Source organism: Chrysemys picta, chromosome 4, assembly GCF_011386835.1.
Source record: "Chrysemys picta bellii isolate R12L10 chromosome 4, ASM1138683v2, whole genome shotgun sequence".
In the NCBI taxonomy this organism is placed as follows: Eukaryota; Metazoa; Chordata; order Testudines; family Emydidae; genus Chrysemys; species Chrysemys picta.
In genome coordinates, this window is record NC_088794.1 from 49,818,235 (window position 1) to 49,839,645 (window position 21,411).

At 42.6% G+C, this 21,411-nt stretch overlaps 1 protein-coding gene across 50 annotated transcripts in view; it reads left to right on the top strand.

The window, feature by feature from the left end:
* Window positions 1–21,411, top strand: part of MICAL2 (microtubule associated monooxygenase, calponin and LIM domain containing 2) — a 198,599-nt gene that overhangs the window by 26,566 nt on the left and 150,622 nt on the right. For all 50 annotated transcript variants that reach the window (XR_006176557.2, XR_006176558.2, XR_010600970.1 and 47 more), the window contains exon 2: window positions 16,360–16,717. Coding sequence is in view for 44 of the 50 variants with exons in the window: in XM_008178916.4 (XP_008177138.2) it covers window positions 16,454–16,717 (264 nt within the window). In the remaining 6 variants the exon portion in view is untranslated. The remainder of the gene's footprint in view (window positions 1–16,359; window positions 16,718–21,411) is intronic.

Consider the following 21,411-nt stretch of genomic DNA (forward strand, 5'->3'; position numbering starts at 1 on the left):
TAAGGCGTCCAGACTGCTTTTACTGAATGTTTCTATACATGAACATGTTTAAATTTCTTTTAAGTGGTATCCTTAGCTCCAAACTTTCTGGGTTTGTAATACTTGTTTTGGTTTTTGCCCTGAATTATTGATACGTACTCAGCCTTAAAGCCTATATTAAACTGGCATTTCTGGGAATTTATGCATATTTTGACATTGGCATCCTACAAATCAAGTTTTCCCAGCCAGATATTTTGCTTTAAATCAAATCAACTGCGTGCTAAAGCAAATGTTAGGTATAAAAGACAGTGGAAAAAGTAGCATCTCCTTTAAAAGTTGTTTACATACCACCTTGTTATATGTCTACTTCAGGAATGCAGGCAGGGCTAGTGTGGGTGTACCTTCATAAACTCGGGGAAATAAGAGCTAAAGTTGTTCAAAAATAAGTGGAAAAAGAATTTGCTAACAAACAGACCCATGGTTTATTTTCTATTAAGATCTGAAGATAACATCTTGTAAGTTTCCTTCAAAGACATTTTGTTCGCTCTGTTGGATAATTGGAAACAAGTGCTTGTGATTTTTGCATAAGAGAGCTTAAGATAGTTATTGAAAAATCTTGGAAATTGTATTTTTCTTGTTGGCTTTAATATTTAATATTGTTAGCACAACAAATTTAACAGATCTTAACACTCTTACAATCAGGGTTTAGAATGTGTATTAGCAAGAGTCAGTAATAGTTCTGTCTGCATTTTGGAATGTTTTTCTTATGCGATCTTCCACGCTGTAGAAGATGCATGGGGACTTGATTAAATCTGACTGTCTATCAACTTGCCTCATGAAAGCATTTTGTTATAGTTTAGCTCTTTAACTTCCAGAGAAATGTTAGGGTGAAGCAGACTTCGGCTGTGTCATATTTCATCATTTTTTTTAGATACTTTTTTTTTTTAATTTTTTATTTTGTGTCTCAGCTTTCCATTGATTGGTGGGGAGGGGACATGGGCTCCATCAAGTTCCCCAACTGGTTGATGCAGGTGGGTGACATTTCTCTCCTCTCAGCTTACAAAGGAAGCCCTCATCAAAAATTGTGGTGCAGTTCACTGCCTGAAAACTCCCTAGCAGTCTTTTGACTGGCCCCCCTCTGTGCCCCCCAGTGGCATTTTCTGGCTAGGAGTCAGTGGTGGGTTGACATGAAATGGGACCTGGATGCAACTGAACCAAAGACACACTCCCCCCCATAAAAGAAAAAAAGGGGGGGGGGGAAGAAATCACAGCCTCCCTGTTTCCTGTATGCTTGAGACTCCCATGCATTTCTATCTGATTCAGATAAACTTTCAAGTCTGACTGACTGTAGGAAAATGAATTGATTAGTGACTATATAAACACTATAACAATGTTCATTTTAAAGTTTTATTTTCAAAAATTCTGGACAAATCTAGTATGTTGCACACAGCCACCATGAGGCACAACATACAAAGTCTGAGAAGTGAAGTTCAGAGCCATGAAAGAGTTCTCCTTGGATTTATCCTATTCCAGTTTCCTTTCCCTGGAAAGGCCATTATAAACTCTTGCGTGGTGACAGGTTTCAGAGTGGTAGCCGTGTTAGTCTGTATCAGCAAAAAGAACAAGGAGTACTTGTGGCACCTTAGAGACCAACAGATTTATTTGAGCATAAGCTTTCATGGGCTAAAACCCACTTCATCGGATGCATGCAGTGGAAAATACAATAGGAAGATATATATATATACACACAGAGAACATGAAAAAATGGTTGTTGCCATACTAACTATAACGAGAGTAATCAGTTAAGGTGGGCTATTATCAGCAGGAGAAAAAAAACATTTGTAGTGATAATCAGGATGGCCCATTTCCAACAGTTGACGAGAAGGTGTGAGTAACAGTGGGGCGGGGCGGGGAGGGGGGAAAATTAGCATGGGGAAATAGATTTTACTTTGTGTAATGACCCATCCACTCCCACTCTGTATTCAAGCCTAATTTAATGGTGTCCAGTTTGCAAATTAATTCTGCAGTTTCTCATTGGAGTCTGTATTTGAAGTTTTTGGAGTATTGCGATTTAAGGTCTGTAATCGAGTGACCAGGGAGGCTGAAGTGTTCTCGGACTGGTTTTTGAATGTTCTAATTCTTGACGTCTGTTTTGTGTCCAATTATTCTTTTGTGTAGAGACTGTCCGGTTTGGTCAATGTACATGACAGAGGGGCATTGCTGGCACATGATGGCATATATCACATTGGTAGATGTGCAGATGGACGAGCCTCTGATAGTGTGGCTGATGTGATTAGGACCTATGATAGTATCCCCTGAATAGATATGTGGACAGAGTTGGCAACAAGCTTTGTTGCAAGGATAGGTTCTTGGGTTAGTGTTTTTGTTGCATGGTGTGTGGTTGCTGGTGAGTATTTGCTTCAGGTTGGGGGGCTGTCTGTAAGCGTGGCCTGGCCTGTCTCCCAAGATCTGTGAGAGTGAGGGATCCTCCTTCAAGATAGGTTGTAGTTCCTTGATAATGCGCTGGAGAGGTTTTAGTTGGGGGCTGAAGGTGACAGCTAGTGGCGTTCTGTTACTTTCTTTGTTGGGCCTGTCCTGGAGTAGGTGACTTCTGGGTACTCTTCTGGCTCTGTCAATCTGTTTCTTCACTTCGCAGGTGGGTATTGTAATTGTAAGAATGCTTGATAAAGATCCTGTAGGTGTTTGTCTCTGAGGGGTTGGAGCAAATGCGGTTGTATCTTAGAGCTTGGCTGTAGACAATGAATCGTGTGGTGTGGTCTGGATGAAAGCTGGAGGCATGTAGGTAAGTATAGTGGTCAGTAGGTTTCCGGGGTGTGTGTGTGTGTGTGTGTGTGTGTGTGTGTGTGTGTAGGGTGGTGTTTATGTTGAAATGTAAGCAATTAATCCATGTGTAAGTGTCTAAATAAAAATGGTCTGACTTCCAGAGGTGCTGAGCAACCACTGCTTTTGTCACACATAGAAAGATAGCTAAGGGAGTGGCAGAGGCATAGAATCCACTGAGTAGCTAGCTAGCTAGCTGCTTGTGGGGGGGGGGGGGTCATACTTGAGTGACAGCCACCTGGCAGTGCAAGCTAGCTCCCACTTTCTGCCTCCAGCTCTCCCTTTGCTCCCCTGGGTGCACAGTAGTGTGGTGTGAGATTGGTAGTGTGAGGAGCTGGCAGCTGCTGTTTGTTAATGATGGTAGGTGTCCAATTGCTTTAGTGATTTGGTGTGAGAAAATCTAAGTTGCAAGTAAATTCTGAGTGATTTCTGCAGTTGTCTGAATCCTTTCTGAGACACAGCACCCCTCAACAGAGCAGCAGGAAAGTGCAAAAGCCATGTTCTGTAAAAACAGCCCATTCTGATGGTTTGTATGTTTGAGTTTGAATCTTTAAAACCAATTACATACTTTATGGGGGGGAAAACAAGCCAGGATTCTCACTAGATTTTAAGTTTGTCCCATTAATTGTTTTCAGTGACAATATATTTATAATATAATGTACTTTAAATAACAGGAATATTGTGCTAGAAGATGTACATTTGCTTGTTGGACACGTTTTTTTTTTTTAATTAAATTGCTTCCTGTGTCTTTAATATAGGTCCTTAAAATATTTTTTTTTGTACTTTCCCTCCTCCCATTTGGTTTTAACCTAGAAAAACATCAACATAAACTTCTTAGTGTTTATATCTCATTGTTGTGCTACTACAGCAGATCTAAAACATGTTAACTTTCATTCTTTTATAACCCGTCTAAACAACATTCAAGTTTAATATATTTTTGTATATACATTTAAAAAATTAATAACTCTTGAAATTATTGATCAGTTTTTTGTATTCAGGCTTTCAAAACTGTAGTGATTCTTATTTCATTTACTGAATCTTTTTAATAACACACATTATATATCTCCTGTTAAATTAACTAACTTTAAAATGTGTACATATATATATTTGAAATTTAAAGGGAATGTTTTAATATTATGAAATTATTAATTTAAAAACCAAATGTGAAGATTTTAGTTGCATTTCACTGGATTACCAGAAAATTTATATAGAGTAGGCCATGATATGTATTAGTGCATTACTGTTATTACTCAGTTACATTGGTAGTAGGCAAAGTTAGTCTGGTATACATGATTAAACAGGCTTGTGCTGTTTCTGGAACTCCCTGGAGAGAAGCTGACATGTATATGGATATATTTTAATTGTTACTAATTGCTGCTAATCAAGGCTGCTTGATTGTACATGTGTGTGTACTTTACACGTATGTGAGGTTTTTGAATAGCTTTAGTTCTCTTCAGTTCAAGAGCTCTTTCACTGGTGAGTTCTTTGTGGTGTTTACATGAGAGAGAGGTGCCTGAAAATCTCTAATATAGGATATGCACCTGTGCTAAGTTTCTCTTTTCTAGAAAAGAGTTCCAGACTTCCCTGAATATACCCAACTTGTTGTGCAGCTGACATGGATTTCTCCATCGCAGCAACTCCTATAATCTATTTCTGCTATTCTGCCAAAGTGGGCACATTCCCCTCCTTCCCCTGGGTACCTGCCTTTAAAAAGGGGAAGAAAGAGGACCCAGGGAATTACAGACCAATCAGCCTAATTTCAATACTTGGGAAGATACTGGAACAAGTTATTAAGCAATCAAGGTGTAAGCACCTGGAGGATAATAGGGTTATAAAGAATAGGCAGCATGGATTTGTCAAGAACAAATCATGCAAAACCAATCTCATTTGCTTCTTTAGGGTTACTGGCCTAGTGGATGAGGGAGGGAGGGAAGCAGTAGATGTGATATATCTTCATTTTAGTAAGGCATTTGATATAGTCCCACATGACATTCTCATAAGCAAACTAGAGAAATGTGGTCTAGATTAAATTACTATAAAGTGGGCGCACATCTGGTTGCCAGACCTTACTCGTAGTGTAGTTATGATTCGCTATCGAAGTGTGAGGGTGTATCTAATGGGGTCCCCCAAGGTCAGTATATTTGTTCAGTATTTTCATTAATGGCTTGGATAATGGAATGGAGAATATGTTTACAAAATGTACAATTGACATGAAGCTGGGAAGGGGGTGCAAGCATTTTGGAGGACAGGATTAGAATTCAAAACAACCTTGACAAATTGGAGAATTGGTCTGAATTCAACAAGATTAAATTTAATAAAGACAAATACTCCACTTTAGGAAAAATCAAATGCACAACTATAAAAGGAATTACTGGCTGGGTGATAGTCCTGCTGAAAAGGATATGGGGATTATAGTAGATCACAAATTGAACATGAATCAACAATGTGATGCAGTTGTGGGAAAAAAAGCAAATATTCTGCAGTATATTAACAGGAGTGTTGTATGTAAGACACAGGAGGTAACTGTCCCACTCTGCTCGTCACTGGGGAGGCTTCAGCAGGAGTAGTGTCCAATTCTGGGTGCCACGTTTTAGAAAAGATGTGGACAAATTGGAGAGTCCAAAGAAGAGCAACAGAAAATGGTGAAAGGTTTGAAAACCTGACCTATGAGGAAAAGGTTAAAAAACAAAACAAAACCAACCAACCAACCAACCAACCAAACAAACAAAAAAACCCTGGGCATCTTTAATCTTAAGGAAAGAGGACGGGGGGACGCGAACCTGATAAGTCTTCAAATGTGTTAAAGGCTGCTATAAAGAGACTGGTGCTCAATTGTTCTGCATGTCCTCTCAAGGTAGGGCAAGAAGTAATGGGCTTAATCTGCAGCAAGGGAGACTGAGGTTAGATATTGGGATTAATTTTTAAACTATAAGGGCAGTTTAAGATCTGGAATAGGCTTCCAAGGAGGTTGTGGAATCTCCAGTCATTGGAGGTTTTTAAAAACAGATTGGACAAGCACCTGCCAGGGATGGTCTAGTTTAGGGTGACCAGATCACTGACATGAAATATCGGGATGTGGGTGGGGGACGGCGGAGCAAAAAAAAAAAAACGCCGTTTTGCAGGTGCTGGGGGAATTAGCAGGTCCCGGCTGCGCTGTGGCTACGTGCACTGCCCCCCGCCCCTCAGGCCCCGGGCACATGTAGCGCGTCCCGCTGCCCCCGCGGGGAAGGAGCCGCTGGAGTGCAGCCGAGCGGGAGAGGCGTGGGGCTCCGGACCCTGGCAGCGGCGGGAGAGAGCGGCTCAGGGCCGCGCTAGTGGCCATGTAAAGTTTATCGGCTCGGGGGGGACCCCGGCCGGCTCCTCGCCCCTGTAGGGGGATAGCATCCCTGCCCCTGCGCCAGCATGTGTCGCTGGCCGCCGCAGGCCAGATAAGGAGCAGAGTCTCTTCCCCCCCCCCGCCTTCGTCCTGGCTCATCAGCTGAGCGGCATTCCTCCTCCCTCCCAGGCTTGCAGCTTTAATGCCGGCGCAAGCCTGGAGCGAGGGGGTGGTGGCCAGCTTCCAGTTCCTGGAGCTGGAAGCACCGGGCGGGCAGGCAAGGGGGCTGCTCCCCCAGGAGGGAGACGGGAGGTGGTGGGCCTCAGCTGAGGAGCCAGGACGAGGGGGGGAGGGGACTCAGCTCCTTACCACCCCCCTACAGGGACGAGGACTGGCCGGGGTCCACCCCGAGCCAATAAACTTTACATGGCCACTCGTGCGGCCCCGAGCCGCTCTCCCCCGCTGCTGCCGGGGGTCTGGAGCCCCCCCATCTTCCTCCTGGGGGAGCAGCCCCCTTGCCAGCCCCCCTTGCCCGCCCGGTGCCGTACTCACAAGCCAGCCACCCTGTGCTTGGGGAAGAGGCGGGGCCAGGGCGGGGATTTGGGGAGGGAGCCAATGGGGGGGAGAAGGGGGGGCAGAGCCAGAGCAGGGGTGGGGCGAGAGTCCTTCTGGGAGGGCAAAATTGCTTGTTTGTCCAGTGTCCCGACCGCACATCGGTTGGGACACGGGACAAACAAGCAAATATCTGGACAGTCCCGATAAAATCGGGACGTCTGGTTACCCTACTCTAGTTTTACCGGATCCTGCCAGAGAGCAGGGGCTAGAACTTCGTGACTTCTCAATATCCCTTCCAGCCTTATGTTTCGATGACTCTGGCTGAGGATTACACTTGGGAACAATTTTAATTTAGGGCGAATATTAAAAGAATGACTGTAGAGTGACTATTCATCTTGAAAGTGTTCACCATATGAATCCATAATACCAGACAAATAAAATTGGGCTAAATTTCACTAAGGGTGGTGGTTAGCTTTATTTTAACATGCAGGCTATTTTTAATCTTTTTTTATTAGTTTTACAGCTACAGTAACCATTAACTTCAGTTGTCTTTGCTGAGTGTCTTGGATAAAGCATAAAGCAAAGCCAGGAAGCAAAGGCAATAACACTGCTTGGCTTCCAACATAAAAAGGACTAGACCAGATCTTCATCAGAAGCAACTATTTCTGTAGTGCTCACATCACAAAATGGTAATTAGACTGAAGAACTTAGTTGTCCAAATGCTGGAACTTAAAGCTAACAGAGCTTAAATTTTCCAGAAATACAACATGATCAATGAAGTGTCACATTCACTTGCTCTGAAATATAAGCAGCTTGAATACTTGTTAAGTTTTACTTTTGTGTAGAATATATGGGAAAGTACTTTGTCATTTGAATTCACTTGCAATATTTGGCCTGCATCAGAGGATGATAGGACTTCTTGTGCAAGTCAATACTACTTGCATGAATGATGGTTTGCAAGTTAATGTTCTTTTTGTTTTTTGTTCAGATTTCAAGAATGTATCCATGTGTAAATCATGCTAATGCCATGTGGCTTTGTCTCCCTCAGGTGGCTAAGCCATGTACAGAGGTTTCTGAGTTTGCTTCTGCCTCAGAGCTTATAGACCAGGTCCTTTTTATGCTCAAGCAGTAAAGTATCAGGCTTTGACTGAGCTAACTGGGCAGGATTCAATATTTTGGATGCAGTAGTAGACTCCAACATCCTTATGTGACCTAGCCAGTAGTGGGGACAAAGAGCCACATTGTGGTGACATGGGTTACATGTATGGTTGCATATTTCCATAATAAAAGTGGAAACACTGGTTTGATAGTATGAAGAAATTGGTGTGCACTAAAAGTGTAAGCTGGATCACAAATATGTGAAATGTGCCTAGGTTTGTAGATAAAAATAAATGAAAATGCTACTTCTAATAAGTCTGCAGAGTTCTAGTAGACCGAAGAGTCCTTTCCCAGGAAGATATGCAAGTGCACACTGAAAAGTGTTGATGGGTGTGTAGATACTCATGCACATGCTTCTAGATATATTGTATTATTGTTGATTCCAGACGGAGCAGGTTAACTGGGCAGAGCAGCACTTGTTGGAAGGTTTAAAATGTCTCGTATAACTCCAACAAAGCAAGCTGATAGTATGTACGGTAACCTTGTAAGTTCATAAGTACAGAGTGTCTTGGTAGGAACTGTTTTGAATTCCATACTTGACCACAAAAATTATTTTGCAGGAGTTTTGTGTAGGTCAGCTTTCTGTAAAAATGAAAAAACAAAACAAAATCCAAACCTAACCAACCAAAAGAAGAAACGAACCGACAGATTCAGTTGTTAATAAAGGAAGAAAACTTTGAGCCTTTGTTCAGAAACATCTTTAGTTATTGTTGAATTTTAGGTTTGTGCACAGATTCAGAGCCACGAGTAAACAATATTTCAAGCAGTTTGGATTATATATTTTAACTAGTTTTCTAAGTGAAGTGAAGACAGATTTTGCTTTGTTATTACCAGAATAACTCTTTAAAAAAACAAACAAAAAACCACCACCTTGTTATTATGACAGTTGTGGGGGAGAATCATTGTTTTCCTCTAAATATAAATATTTCTATTTAAAACAGTGGCTATAAAAACAAAATGTCTAATATAAGTGGAAACTAATTTGGAAAGCCTAGAAAGTCCTGTAGTGCTGCCAGTTTCACTTGCAAATCTAATTGTAATGGTACTAAGCTAGGGTTACCATATTTCAACAATCAAAAAAGAGGACGGGAGGAGCCCCGCCCTAGCCCCGCCCCTGTCCTGTCCTAGCCCCGCCCCTGCCCCTTCCACTCCCTCCCACTTCCTGCCCCCAGAACCCCCAACCCTCCCCCCCACGCCTTGTCCCCTGACTGCCCCCTCCTGGGACCCCTGCCCCTAACTGCCCCCCAGGACTCCACCCCCTACCTAAGCCTCCCTGCCTCTTGTCCCCTGACTGCCCCCTCCTGAAACCCTCCCCCCATCCTACCTGGCCCCCTAGGACTCTACCCCCTACCTGTACCCTGACTGCCCCAACCCTTATCCACACCCCCACCCCCAGACAGACCCCTGGGACTCCCACGCCCCACCCAACCACTCCCCACCCCCTGACAGCCCCCCCCAACTCCCGACCCATCTAAACCCCTCTGCTCCATATCCCCTGACTGCTCCGATCCCTCTCCCCACTCCTGCCCCCTGACAGCCCCCCCCAGAACTCCCAAACACCCCCTCGCTCCTTGTCCCCTGACTGCCCCCTCCTGGGACCCCTGCTCCTAACTGCCCTCCAGAACCCCACTCCCTACCTAAGCCTCCCTGTGCCTTGTCCCCTAACTGCCCCCTCCTGAGACCCCCCCCACCTGTACTCTGACTGCCCAAAACCTTACACCCCCAGACAGCCCCCCCCCGAACTCCTGACCCATCCAACCCTCCCCCCTGCTCCCTGTCTCTTGACTACCCCCCCCCCCGAACCTCCCTGCCGCTTCTCTGACCCCCGGCCCCCTTACTGTGCTGCAGAGCAGCGCGCTCGGCTGCGGGGGAGGGGAGCAGGGTCAGAGCTCCAGACTGCCGGAGGCAGAGGCGACGGCCGGCGATCTGTGAATGCAGGGCGGGGGGAGAGAGGGAGGGAGAGGAGGGGAGTGGTCTCAAGTTGCAGGGGAGAGGAGGGGGGAAGTGAAGGAGGGGCTCTGGCTGCCGGAGCCCTGTGCGAGTGGCACCATCCGGCCGGCTGCCCTGTAAGCCCCGCACGCTCTGCATGGGGGGCGGGGGAAGTCCGGACATTGACAAATTCCCCCCGGACGCTATTTTTAACTGAAAAAAGCCGGACATGTCCGGGGGAATCCGGATGAATGGTAACCCTAACTAAGCTTTCAGACTTTCATGAGCCAGGCAAGAGAAATTGCTTTTCAGAACAGTTGCTGATTGTCCCTGGTCCTGTGCTTATCACAGTATATAGGCCCAGTTAGAGCAGAAATAAAGTGGCTTCTCCTGTAAAAAAGTAGAAGTGGAGAAAGGCCAAAGTAAATGATTACTACAAATGTTGCAAAATCCATTCCTTTGCTTCTGATGCTTGCTTAAGGTTAAAAACAGTAAGTTCATTGTATTCTGCATGCCTAATTAGAGTCTCAATACAGAAGTTTACTCTCAGTAAGCATGGAAGAATTAGGGCTTTATTGAAACTGGAATCAGGATTAATGGTATTGAAATACTTGGAATTTAATCTTTTTACAATCCACTCAAGAAGTATGTTCAAAAATATTAAAAAGAGAGCAACATAATGTATCTGACTAAGAAATAACTTTTCATGTTAAACAGTTTTTGAATTATTTTTATTCCCCCAGTAAAAAATTAAGTAGCAAGATAAGTTTTAAACTCTGAACACACTACCTTTATAAAAGTAAAGTACTATTTTATATTGCTCTGTAAAAATTAAAGTAGTTCTGGTGTGGATTGCTCCTATATTTTTATGCAGTTCAGTGCTTGTTGTATTCAGTTGCTTCTGAGTAACAAGCTACTGGCATTAGTAACGGCTGTGATAGCAAAGGAAGTAGTCCCTTGTGTTCTCTCACACAACTGACCACTTTTGAATCTGTTTCATTGAAAGAGGAAATATTTACCAAGGAACTGGCGTTTATACCTCCACTACCCAGGTTATTTTTCTTTATAAAAAGCCTAATTGCATCTTTTATCTTCTTCCTGCATAACCACCAGGGATGACAAAGGATACTTCAGCTGGCATCTCACCTGAAAGTTAGCATTTTTAATCAGTGGGTAGTGTAAGGTAGAGTTGGGGGGTGGGCAGCTAGAAGGAACATCAACTCTTCCCCATTGCTCCACTTCTTGTTTCCATCCTCTGTAACTGCTGCCTGCAACTATGCCAAAATCTTATAATAAAAAATATAATTAATGGAGATATCCCATCTCCTAGAACTGGAGATGACCTTGAAAGGTCATAGAGTCCAGCCCCCTGCCTTCACTAGCAGGACCAAGTACTGATTTTGCCCCAGATCCCCAAGTGGCCCCCTCAAGGATTGAACTCACAACCCTGGGTTTAGCAGGCCAATGCTCAAACCACTGAGCTATCCCTCCCCCCACTTCCACTGTACTGTCAATATTTTAGTAAAGACCAAGTCCTGGCATGAGACTTCAAATGTATGACAGTTGGGGGTTACAGTGGAGACTATTCCCAGTCTTCGGCATGACCCAAAATCACTAAAGGCAGTGGAGGTTCTGACTCTCAAATAGACAAAACCCCAAACTTACATTCCCACATATTACCATGCCCCAAATTTATCTTATATATTTAGGTAAGCCTTTATATTAACTTACATTATCCTAGATAAAGATACAATTATGTGCTTCAATGTTTCCAGAATCACTTGGGTAATATAGTCTAAGATTTCAGCAACAACATGTGCCCTTGGGACTTTCAACTCTGTTTCATCTCCAGAATGATTTGCATTTTAAAAACATAAATTTATAAGTGGTGGTACATCCAAGCACAAGGCAAGTCTGAAATCAAATATTTCCCTATACGCTGGTGGAGTTTGTATTTATTTCCTCTTAAATCATTTAAAAGCATTTTAGATGGTACTGAATTGGATGCATTTATCTGTGGTTAGGAATTATTCCATTCAACCCCAGTGGACAGACTTTATTGCATCATTTCTGGTGAGCTCAACGTGTGCATTGTCCCAGTGAAATAGCAGTTCTGGAGAGCATCAGCATTTCCTCTTCCATGCACTCTCTTCATCATTGTCATCGGTCAACATAATGCTCATGCCAAAAATAGAGCCATGGTGTTTTCAGTAGCAATCTGGAATTCACAGTAACCAGAGTCTCCTGCGCCTCATGTCCTTCAAACCACAAATTGTGGCTTTTGTGAAGAACTTGACCTCTGACACAATTTAAAAAAAAAAAAAAATCAGACAGTGAGCAAATATCTCTGCTGAGATTTCACTTTGTTCATATTAAATAGTTTTAGCATTATTTTGGAAACCGACTGGCCTAACGGCTCTCCTCCTTTGAAATAGCCCCACAGAAAGGGGGTGGAGGGAGTTAGTCGGGGCAATGGACAAGCCTCACCTTATGGCGTTCACGACTTCCACTCAAGGCTATGTGAAGGGGACAGGAGTCCTTCTGCCTTCATAAAAGGGCTTCCTATCTGTACGGCTTCTGATATCCTATCTCTCTTATCAACAGCATGGTTTCTTTTTGAGTCATGCTGCCACTGGCTCCCACTACCCTGCCAATGCCTTACACTCCTCCTCTTCCCCTTTCCTTTGCAAAGTGATGGTAGAAAGCACAGAGGGTACGTAAATGTTGTTAGCTTATCTGATGGCATTTTTAGAGGGAGTTTTCCAAGTGGTTATTAGGAAGGAGGCATGCTGCATAGAATGACTAGTCCCATCTGCTGGAGATCCTTCCCCTCTTTCTCCTCCTGAAGATCCCTAGCCATGCTGTAGTCACACGGTGTTTGGATGAAGGATGCTTAAATACCACTCAAGGCTGATGTAACAACCCCTCCCCCGCCGCCTTCCCCTCCTCCACATTAAAATCCTCTGGCATTCCAACTCAGCTAGTGTTTGCAATGCTGTGGATGGGCTACTAGACTAGACTAGAATCCTGCCCCCTTCAGCTGGAGTGAGTGTTACTGTGACAAAGGGCCCATGAGTGCATAAAAGGTGGAGGAAGTCGGAAGATCCTCCTCAACCTTAAAAAAGTCAGATGGAATGAAAACTTGGTTGGGACTCTCTTGGCTATAAGAGCTCCCCCCCCAATTCAAGGAAGCTCTGTAGATGGGCCACACACCAAACTTTTATTTTCTTTTATTGTATATCTCTCTTAGAGGCTGATGTCTTCTGCTTGCTAGGAGCCAAGAGTCCGTGGAAGGCAGGAAAGTGTCTCTTTCCTTTTGATTGGAGCCCTCTAGAAAATCAAAGCACTAATGGTTTAGGTGCTCTGGAGTGCTGTCTGAAAGTGTCAGTGCATGGTGTGATATAAAGACTTGTGGACGGGCTTCTTCCAGATATCCTGGTGACTGCTCGGACAAGGAGTTACTGGTGGCTATGGTGGCACATTGACCATTCCCCGTTTTTCTGAAGTTATCAGGTTTTTGCTGCAGGAAACGGTAACTCTGGCAGAGACCAGCAAATTTAATAGGCTATTTCTACACTTGCAGAGTTTTTGTGCTGTCCGTTTCAATGGGGATAGTGAACCGGTGAAAGAAGAGCGCTGGTTTGTGTACTCACTTTCACAGGCATCAGAGAGCGTTTATATTTGCAGCACTTCCATCCCCGGTGAGAGCTGTCCTCAGTGCAGCTTTCTCCATTTTGATTATAGGTCTTGTGGGAAGGGGTGGGGGGTATCACAGGGCATCCTAGGTCCCTGCACAGCCGCCTCTCCCCAAACACTGATCAGCTCCAGTAGCTCAGCATTGCTCCAAGCAGGAGAGCCTTTGCTCCGTGGAGCAGCCATTGTCACCTGGCCAGATAAGTGAGCACTTGCCAAGAAAACAGGAAGGGGAGATTCAAAGTTCCTGGGGCTTTACAGGGGGAGGGGTGGATGTCTGTTTACCTGGCGTCAGAGCTGCTGGCCAGAGTGGTCACCTAGGCACTGTGGGATATCCTGTGAAGGCTAAAAGCTCTGTAAACAGGAAGAACATATCTTCACTTGCACCTCACAGCAAAAGCATCACCGGTAAGAGCTGTACGCCTCTTGTGGAGGTGGTTTTCTTTTTGCAGTGAAACTTCCGAGTTTCACCGCAAAAAGTCATTGGCAAGTGTAGATGCTCCCATGGTTTTTGCGCAAAAAGGGGACTTTTTCCACTTTAAATGGCAAGTGTAGACATGCCCTAAGTGGGTGGCTATAGCTATATCACTCATCCTTTACTTTTCATTGGTTTCCTTATGCTGACTTTCATACATCATGGATGTATTTTGAGAAGTTAACAGTTAATCACCGTGGGCTTGAACCTTCAAAGGTGCTGAATGGGAATGGAAGCACTCAGTTCCTGGCAAGATTAGAGCCTCTGAGAGATGGAGCAAGGGAAAGGTTGTTTTTTGCTTCATGAAGCCCTTCACAAACGAAGAGGGAACATACCACAAATGAGGAACTCAGACTGGAAAACAAAATTGCCTAACTTATTTTTGGCAACAAGTATTTAATCATGGCCCTAGGTCCAAGAAAAGGTACAAACTCTCAACACTGGAAATTTATTATACCCTAAAATGGCAACAGAATGATGTAAAAGCAAAGATTATTTATTTTAAGTATGGCCACAAAATGTAAGCATTCCAAATGCTTCTCTGTTTCTTCCCACAGGAGGCTTTTATAGGTTGCCCATATTCATTCATGTTGAAAGAATACAAGATTTATGTGATGGGTCTCCTCTTAATTTAAATACATTGATTATTTTGGCTTCCCTTTCTGTTTGAAGTAAACATGGGTAGAGAATGAATGGTTTGTGAACAATGTTAAATTAAAAGTGTATCTGCAAAGGCCCTTCTAACAATTTATTTTAAATCTAAAAGCCAACTGATGGGGGTCCAAGTAAAATAACTAATTATGTGGGAGATTAAACAAGCCTCAGTTTGGTATTGTGTTTGGAATGGTAGGTAATTCCTTAATAGCAGGAAGAAGGGAATATGACTGGCCCCATTTAAAACTCTGGACTTGAATCCAGGTAAGCTCTCTCCAACTGTAAACAGCTAAATAATCCATCTTAATTCTCTTGGGGGGAAAATAAGAACTTGGGAATCTAAATCTTTTGACCTGGTATGACTTTAGTGGGGAGTGTCTGAAATTCAGAATGAGGGGTTAAAGTAGGATCTGGGAGTGGCCCTACAAAGTTATTTTAGTACTTTAAAATGTACACTAATTAGAGTAGCTTTCTCTTCTCACAGCTCAATAGTAGTTGTCCTAAATACTGCATGTGGTTTGACCATGAAGAACATGAATTACTCATTACATGAATGTAATCATTTTAAATAACAATGTGCAAAGAATGCAGGATTACCTCCCTTATACTGGAGAGTACTAGATTCTTTTTCATTCGGGCGTGGTTCACATGGGGGTTGGAAGAGTGAAATAGGTCCCCTTTTCCTGGAATTTCAGTTTTGGAGTAACAAGATGTGATGCAACTGATGACAAGATGAACAGGCTCCTCATGCTGAATCTAAGTTGTTCTGGGTTAGTTGTATACCAATGCCCTAGCTGTAATTGGACATCTTTCTTTAAAATAATGTAGTGTTGACTTATGGCCAACTCCCAGAGATACAAGGCTCTGACTACAGTTATGGTTGAGGGATGCTTCTGAGGAATTACTGTGTGTGTGAAGTGGTCAGAAAGGTATCGATTGCTAGCTAGTGGAGTAAGGCCCAAAATGATTGTCATTAGACAAATGTGATAGTGTTTTAGGGAGAATGAGTTGTCCTTAAAACGAACAGGAGTACTTGTGGTACCTTAGAGACTAACTACAGATGTATCCGAAGAAGTGAGCTGTAGTCCACGAAAGCTTATGCTCAAATAAATTTGTTAGTCTCTAAGGTGCCAAAAGTACTCCTGTTTGTTTTGCGGATACAGACTAACACGGCCGCTACTCTGAAACCTGAGTTGTCCTTGAAACTTGAGTGTTTAAGCATATTTATAATGGTCATTATGAAATAAACTGATGCCTAGTATTAAGAACATAAGAACAGCCATACTGGATTAGACCAATGGTCCATCTCGCCAAGTATCCTGTCTTCTGACAGCGGCCAATGCCAGGTGTTTCAGAGGGAATAACAGAACAGATAATAATCAAATGATCCATCTCCTGTTGCCCATTCCCAGCTTCTAGCAAACAGAGGCTAGGGATGCTTCAGAGCATGGTTTTGCATTCCTGCCCATCCTGGCGAGTAGCTAGTAATGGACCTCTCCTCCATGAATGTATCTAGTTCTTTTTTGAACCCTGTTATAGTCTTGGCTTTCACAACATCCTCATTGCAGGGGTGGCACAATTTTATTTATAATTTCTGCAATTGGTATATTTCATGCCATTACTAACTTTATTCTGCACTTTGTCTCATTTAGAGAGCTTTTCATTTCTGCATGCTTGTATCTAGCTGGTTTTAAATATGATTTGTAGGTTTTGGATCTTCATTATGTTGAAAATATGTTAATTTGACTTTCTTTTCTAGGTATAATATTCTTGGAAGTACTTGATAGTGTCTGTCACCAGTATCAGAGCACCACAGTTCAAGTTTAGTCCTTTCTACGCACACTGCTCAGAACATGGGGGAAAACGATGATGAAAAGCACAGCCACGGTGGCCAGATATTTGAAAACTTTGTACAAGCATCAACATGCAAAGGTACCATTCAGGCCTTTAATATCCTCACCCGTCAACTTGAACTAGATCCATTGGACTACAGAAATTTCTATACTAAATTGAAGTCAAAGGTAACCAGCTGGAAGGCCAAAGCTTTGTGGAACAAGCTTGATAAAAGAGTAAGTCATAAAGAATATAAGCGAGGAAGATCTTGTAAGAACACTAAGGTAAGTTGAGAACTTCCATTTCTAATTTATGGTTTAGAACAATTTTTAGTTGCCAAATTTTGCCACTAAAGATAGAGTTCTGCATAGTATAAACTATTTTCTTACATAGCAAATGAGTGGGGGTTGTCTGCAGAGCACTTACTGGAACCTGGAGATCTGGCTTGTCATGTGGCATTGACTCTCCTTGTTTCTAGCTATTAAACTATAGTAAACATAAATATTTAAATACCTTCTTATTGTTGCTTTTGCATACAAAAAATTCCTGTCGTTTTTCCCACTGATGTTACGTGATTGCAAGTAGGGATGTAAATATCATTTAAAAAAGTACCTGTTTAAACTATTACAATTATATCGGTTAACCATTTAACACAGAGGTTCCCAAAGTGGGCGATACCGCCCCTTGGGGGGCGCTGGAATGATCCAGGGGGGCAGTAGTAGCCTCGGGTGCAATTGGGGGGCGTTGAATAAAAATAAGGGGGCGGTGGAAGCATAAAGAAAGAATATAAGAAAATTTTGAAAAACCGTTCGTACATGTTTCATCTGTTGTGTAACATAGTTAAAGTTGTAGTGATTACTTTATTTTCCAAATAAATTCACAAATTATAACCGATCAGGTGTCAAGTCCGCCAACAGCTCTTAACAAGCAAGTGTTGGCAGGCAAGCGTGTCGCGCATTGTCGGGAAGTCCAGCATGCATCGGCAGGAATATGTGCGTGTAATGACTTGTTTACAATACGATACTATAAATAGGCGACATGTCTGAAATCTAATTTAGATTGTTTCTTAATTGTGTAAAGCAGTTAACAATAGTGCAATAAGTATTTAAAATTTTTTATTCATATTCAATACCTTCCATCTTTACGGATTACGGATCACATACAAAGCAAATTGTATTGTTGTTGTTTCAATAAAAGAGCAATTTACACGTGAGTATTTTTATACATTTTCTTACATATCTACTGTACGTTTCTGTGTCTCTAGTGCTTACTAATAATAAAATCGTAGCAGGCTTGTGGCGGTACAGTACTATTTGAAGTGTACAGTCAATATATTTGTCATTTTTTTATTACAATATTAACGAAAACGGGAATGAAATCGTAAAAAAACTTAACTATTAACATTTATTTATATCTATCGAATCATCTGTGTTAATTGGTAAATAAGGTGTGTGTTAATAAGGAACAATTATTTAAATAAGGGCAAACTAAATTAAAACTATTAACTGATTTTTAATTGCATATTGATTATTTTTTAATTATTTCTTGATAAATTTAGTTTGATATTTGACAGTTTAATATCAAATACATATATCTAATGCTGAGCAAAGAACAAAACCCAGTTTATTAGTTTCATTAGTATTTTAGTTTGGTTGTCTTTTGCCTTCTTACCCAAAAACCACTGTATACCTGATGTCGTGGGCGATATTCTAATAACACATCTTTCTTTACTATATTGTAGGACGTAGGTAGAAATATAGATACATAAAAGAACACAAATTTGTCACTGCATTTTTCTGTTTGTTCGCTTAAAGAAGGTAGATTTCCAGGGGGGCGCTGAGTAATTTTTTTTCTGAAAAGGGGGCGGTAGGCCAAATAAGTTTGGGAACCTCTGATTTAACATTTTACATCCCTAGTTGGTACCCTGTCACCACCCCCTCCTGCGCACTGTCCTGGTGACGGGGGGGGTGGGGAAAGGGAGAGACTATCCTGTGATCCAGGAATGTTATGGTGGCAGGGAGAACCTGTCGTGACCAGGAGGTGTCATGGTGACATCAGTCTCCACCATCAGATAACCCAGTCTCCCTCAGTGCGTCGTGGGACTTTGGATAGTCCTGGTCGCATGCCCCTTGCTGCCCAGCTCCCTGGCCACAGCCTGGGCCAGGAGGTGGCGAGTGCCCAGCACCATCACATCTGGTGGCAGCAGCCAGCAGACGCCTGGGTCCTGAGCAGCTGCCCATATGGGAGGAGTCTGGATGGTGTCCAGGGGCTTGGCAGAGTCTCACAGGGGGGTCGGGGCAGCGGGGGGCAGTAGCTGCTCCTCAGGCAGGGGGCCTGTGTCTGCGGGGGAGGGGATGTGCCCGGCTGGGGTCCTTGTACTGGCTCCTAGCGGGGAGCGAGGTACCCAGCTGTTCCGGGCTCCCGAACCATCACCATGAGAGGGCGGTTTGGTTTGTCCTGCTCTGGGTGCTGCTGGGGAGTGGGATGCAGATAGGGAAGAGGTGGATTTGTTAATGCACACAGTGTGCTTGGATGTGGGGGCAGGGAGCGCAGCCAACTTGAAGGAATGACAGCAGAAGTAGGGATGTGAAATGTCATGAAATTATTTTACCAATCTGTTTTAAAGGTTAACTGCAATATATTAACAGTAAGACTAATACTTATTGGTTAACCGTAGAATATTTTACATTCCTAATTGTGAGTAGAAGAGGAGGTGGTCTGTGTGATTGTGAACAGCATGGTGCTGTTCTGTTCTAGTAAGATGTAGTGCAGATCTGTCGGAAACCATTGGATTCCAGTGAGTATAAATGCTGTTACAAAAGTTTTATACTAAAGCTTTATTTTTAACCAGTTTAAAGGGGGGTGGCGGGAAATAGCTCAGTGGTTTGAGCATTGGCCTGCTAAATTGTGAGTTCAATCCTTGAGGGGCCACTTAGGGGGATCTGGGGCAAAATCAGTACGTAGTCCTGCTAGTGAAGGCAGGGGGCTGGACTTGATGACCTTTTAGGGTCCCTTCCAGTTCTACGAGATAATATATAACCTATTTCAGAGTAGCAGCCGTGTTAGTCTGTATCCGCAAAAAGAAGAACAGGAGTACTTGTGGCACCTTAGAGACTAACAAATTTATTAGAGCATAAGCTTTCGTGGACTACAGCCCACTTCTTCGGTCCGAAGAAGTGGGCTGTAGTCCACGAAAGCTTATGCTCTAATAAATTTGTTAGTCTCTAAGGTGCCACAAGTACTCCTGTTCTTCTTTTTATATAACCTACGGAGATATACCCATATGCCACTGGGGTCATCTGTTTGGCAATTATATTTCATTTTAGAGTAGCTCACTTGCAACTGTATAAATATGGCTCTCAGTTTTATTGCTGAGTTATAGCTATAAATTGAGATCCAGATTGAGAATTCCCAGCCCTCAGATGGGTTATTGATACTTGTGTAAGTAAAACACAGGGAGAAAGGGTATATAAAATATACACAGGATTCCAAACCATGAAGGGTTTCATAAATTGAAATCATTATGAATTTCATAGTTGTAATCTCTGCAAAGGGGCAGTTTGGCTTTTCTACCCCCTTCACTCTCCTTAAAGAACAGGGGCTTTTCAAAAGCATCTGGGAGAAAGGACTCTTAAATCACTTGGAATGCATGTAAGGGCTTCTGTTTTTGTTTGTAAAACTTATCTTTTGGATAAGCTCTTTGTTATTCTTTTAAAAAAATAGTTTTGAAATATTTCTGCTGCAAGCTTCTCTGGGAAATGAAGAGCCAAGAGATTTTGGACCATGAAAACTGTCCTCACCACTTTCCTATCTGCCTCCCACTTCTTCCTCTGTTTGCTTTTTTCTTTCCCTTCCTCCCGTCACTTCCATTTTCTCCTATCCTTCCTCTCTTTGTTCTTTTTGAAAGAGTTTAATATATGTCAGTGAGCAACTTCATGGTGAATGTACAGTCAGGAAAGGGAAGGAGTTGGACGGGGGGAGAGAAAGCATCTTAATTGTACCGTACTATACTCCATTCCCCACTCTTCCCCAGTTTCTGTTGTCAGTCTGAGGAGATAATAGCAGCAGAAAACAGGTAGTGTAGATGGCATGTGTAAAGTGTAGGGAGAGCATGGCTCTGGTCTCTGAACTGTGCCCATACAGTGCAAGGCCCTGATCCTATAAAACCTTAAGCATTTGCTTAATGGCACACGCTATGTGAAGTCACACTGAAGTCAATGGCACTCTCAATTTGTAACATTTAACCATCTGTGTAAAACTTTGCAGGATTGTGACCCAACAGTCTAACTGCCTTCTGTCGTATTAGTTCTGTGCTTTGAAATAAGGATTTATTTGTACTTATGGGGCATAAATATTTGTATAAACTAATGTGTGTATTATATGTTATGGATAAATGTAGGATAACTCCTCATAGACAAAAGGGTGCGTATAGGAGTAAGATGTATCTGTATTCGTTGTTTTATATTATCTACCATAATAAGACCTATAATTCACTCTCATCAAAGTGAGCTGATTGCATGTGAGAAGAATGAATCTGGAGGTTGCAGCAAATGAAAATGTTAACAGTGGTCTACAGGCTTAGTGTGGATATCTAGCAAACATTCCTTACATGTGAATCCTAGTCTCTTGTGAAAGCATATCTGTGCCACATGAATGGTGGGAAACACATTGAGACAAGAGGGCAGACTCTCTGATCATTACCTTGATGCAATCCGACAGTCCTATTTACAGATCACGCTAAAGTATAGATAAGTCATTTTCAGAAATACTAATGGTCCAATAAAAATACTACTGCACAATAGAGAAGATTAATGGTTAAATATACCAACCCATTACTAGTATGTTGTTAGCTTTGTTGATGCTACCAACAAATTGCTATCTTCAGACCTCTGTGACTTTTACCTATGCTGTGAATTTGTAGTTGAATAATGGCTCTGGAGTTTTTTGCACATTTTAAGCTTGGTGGACCAAATTCACC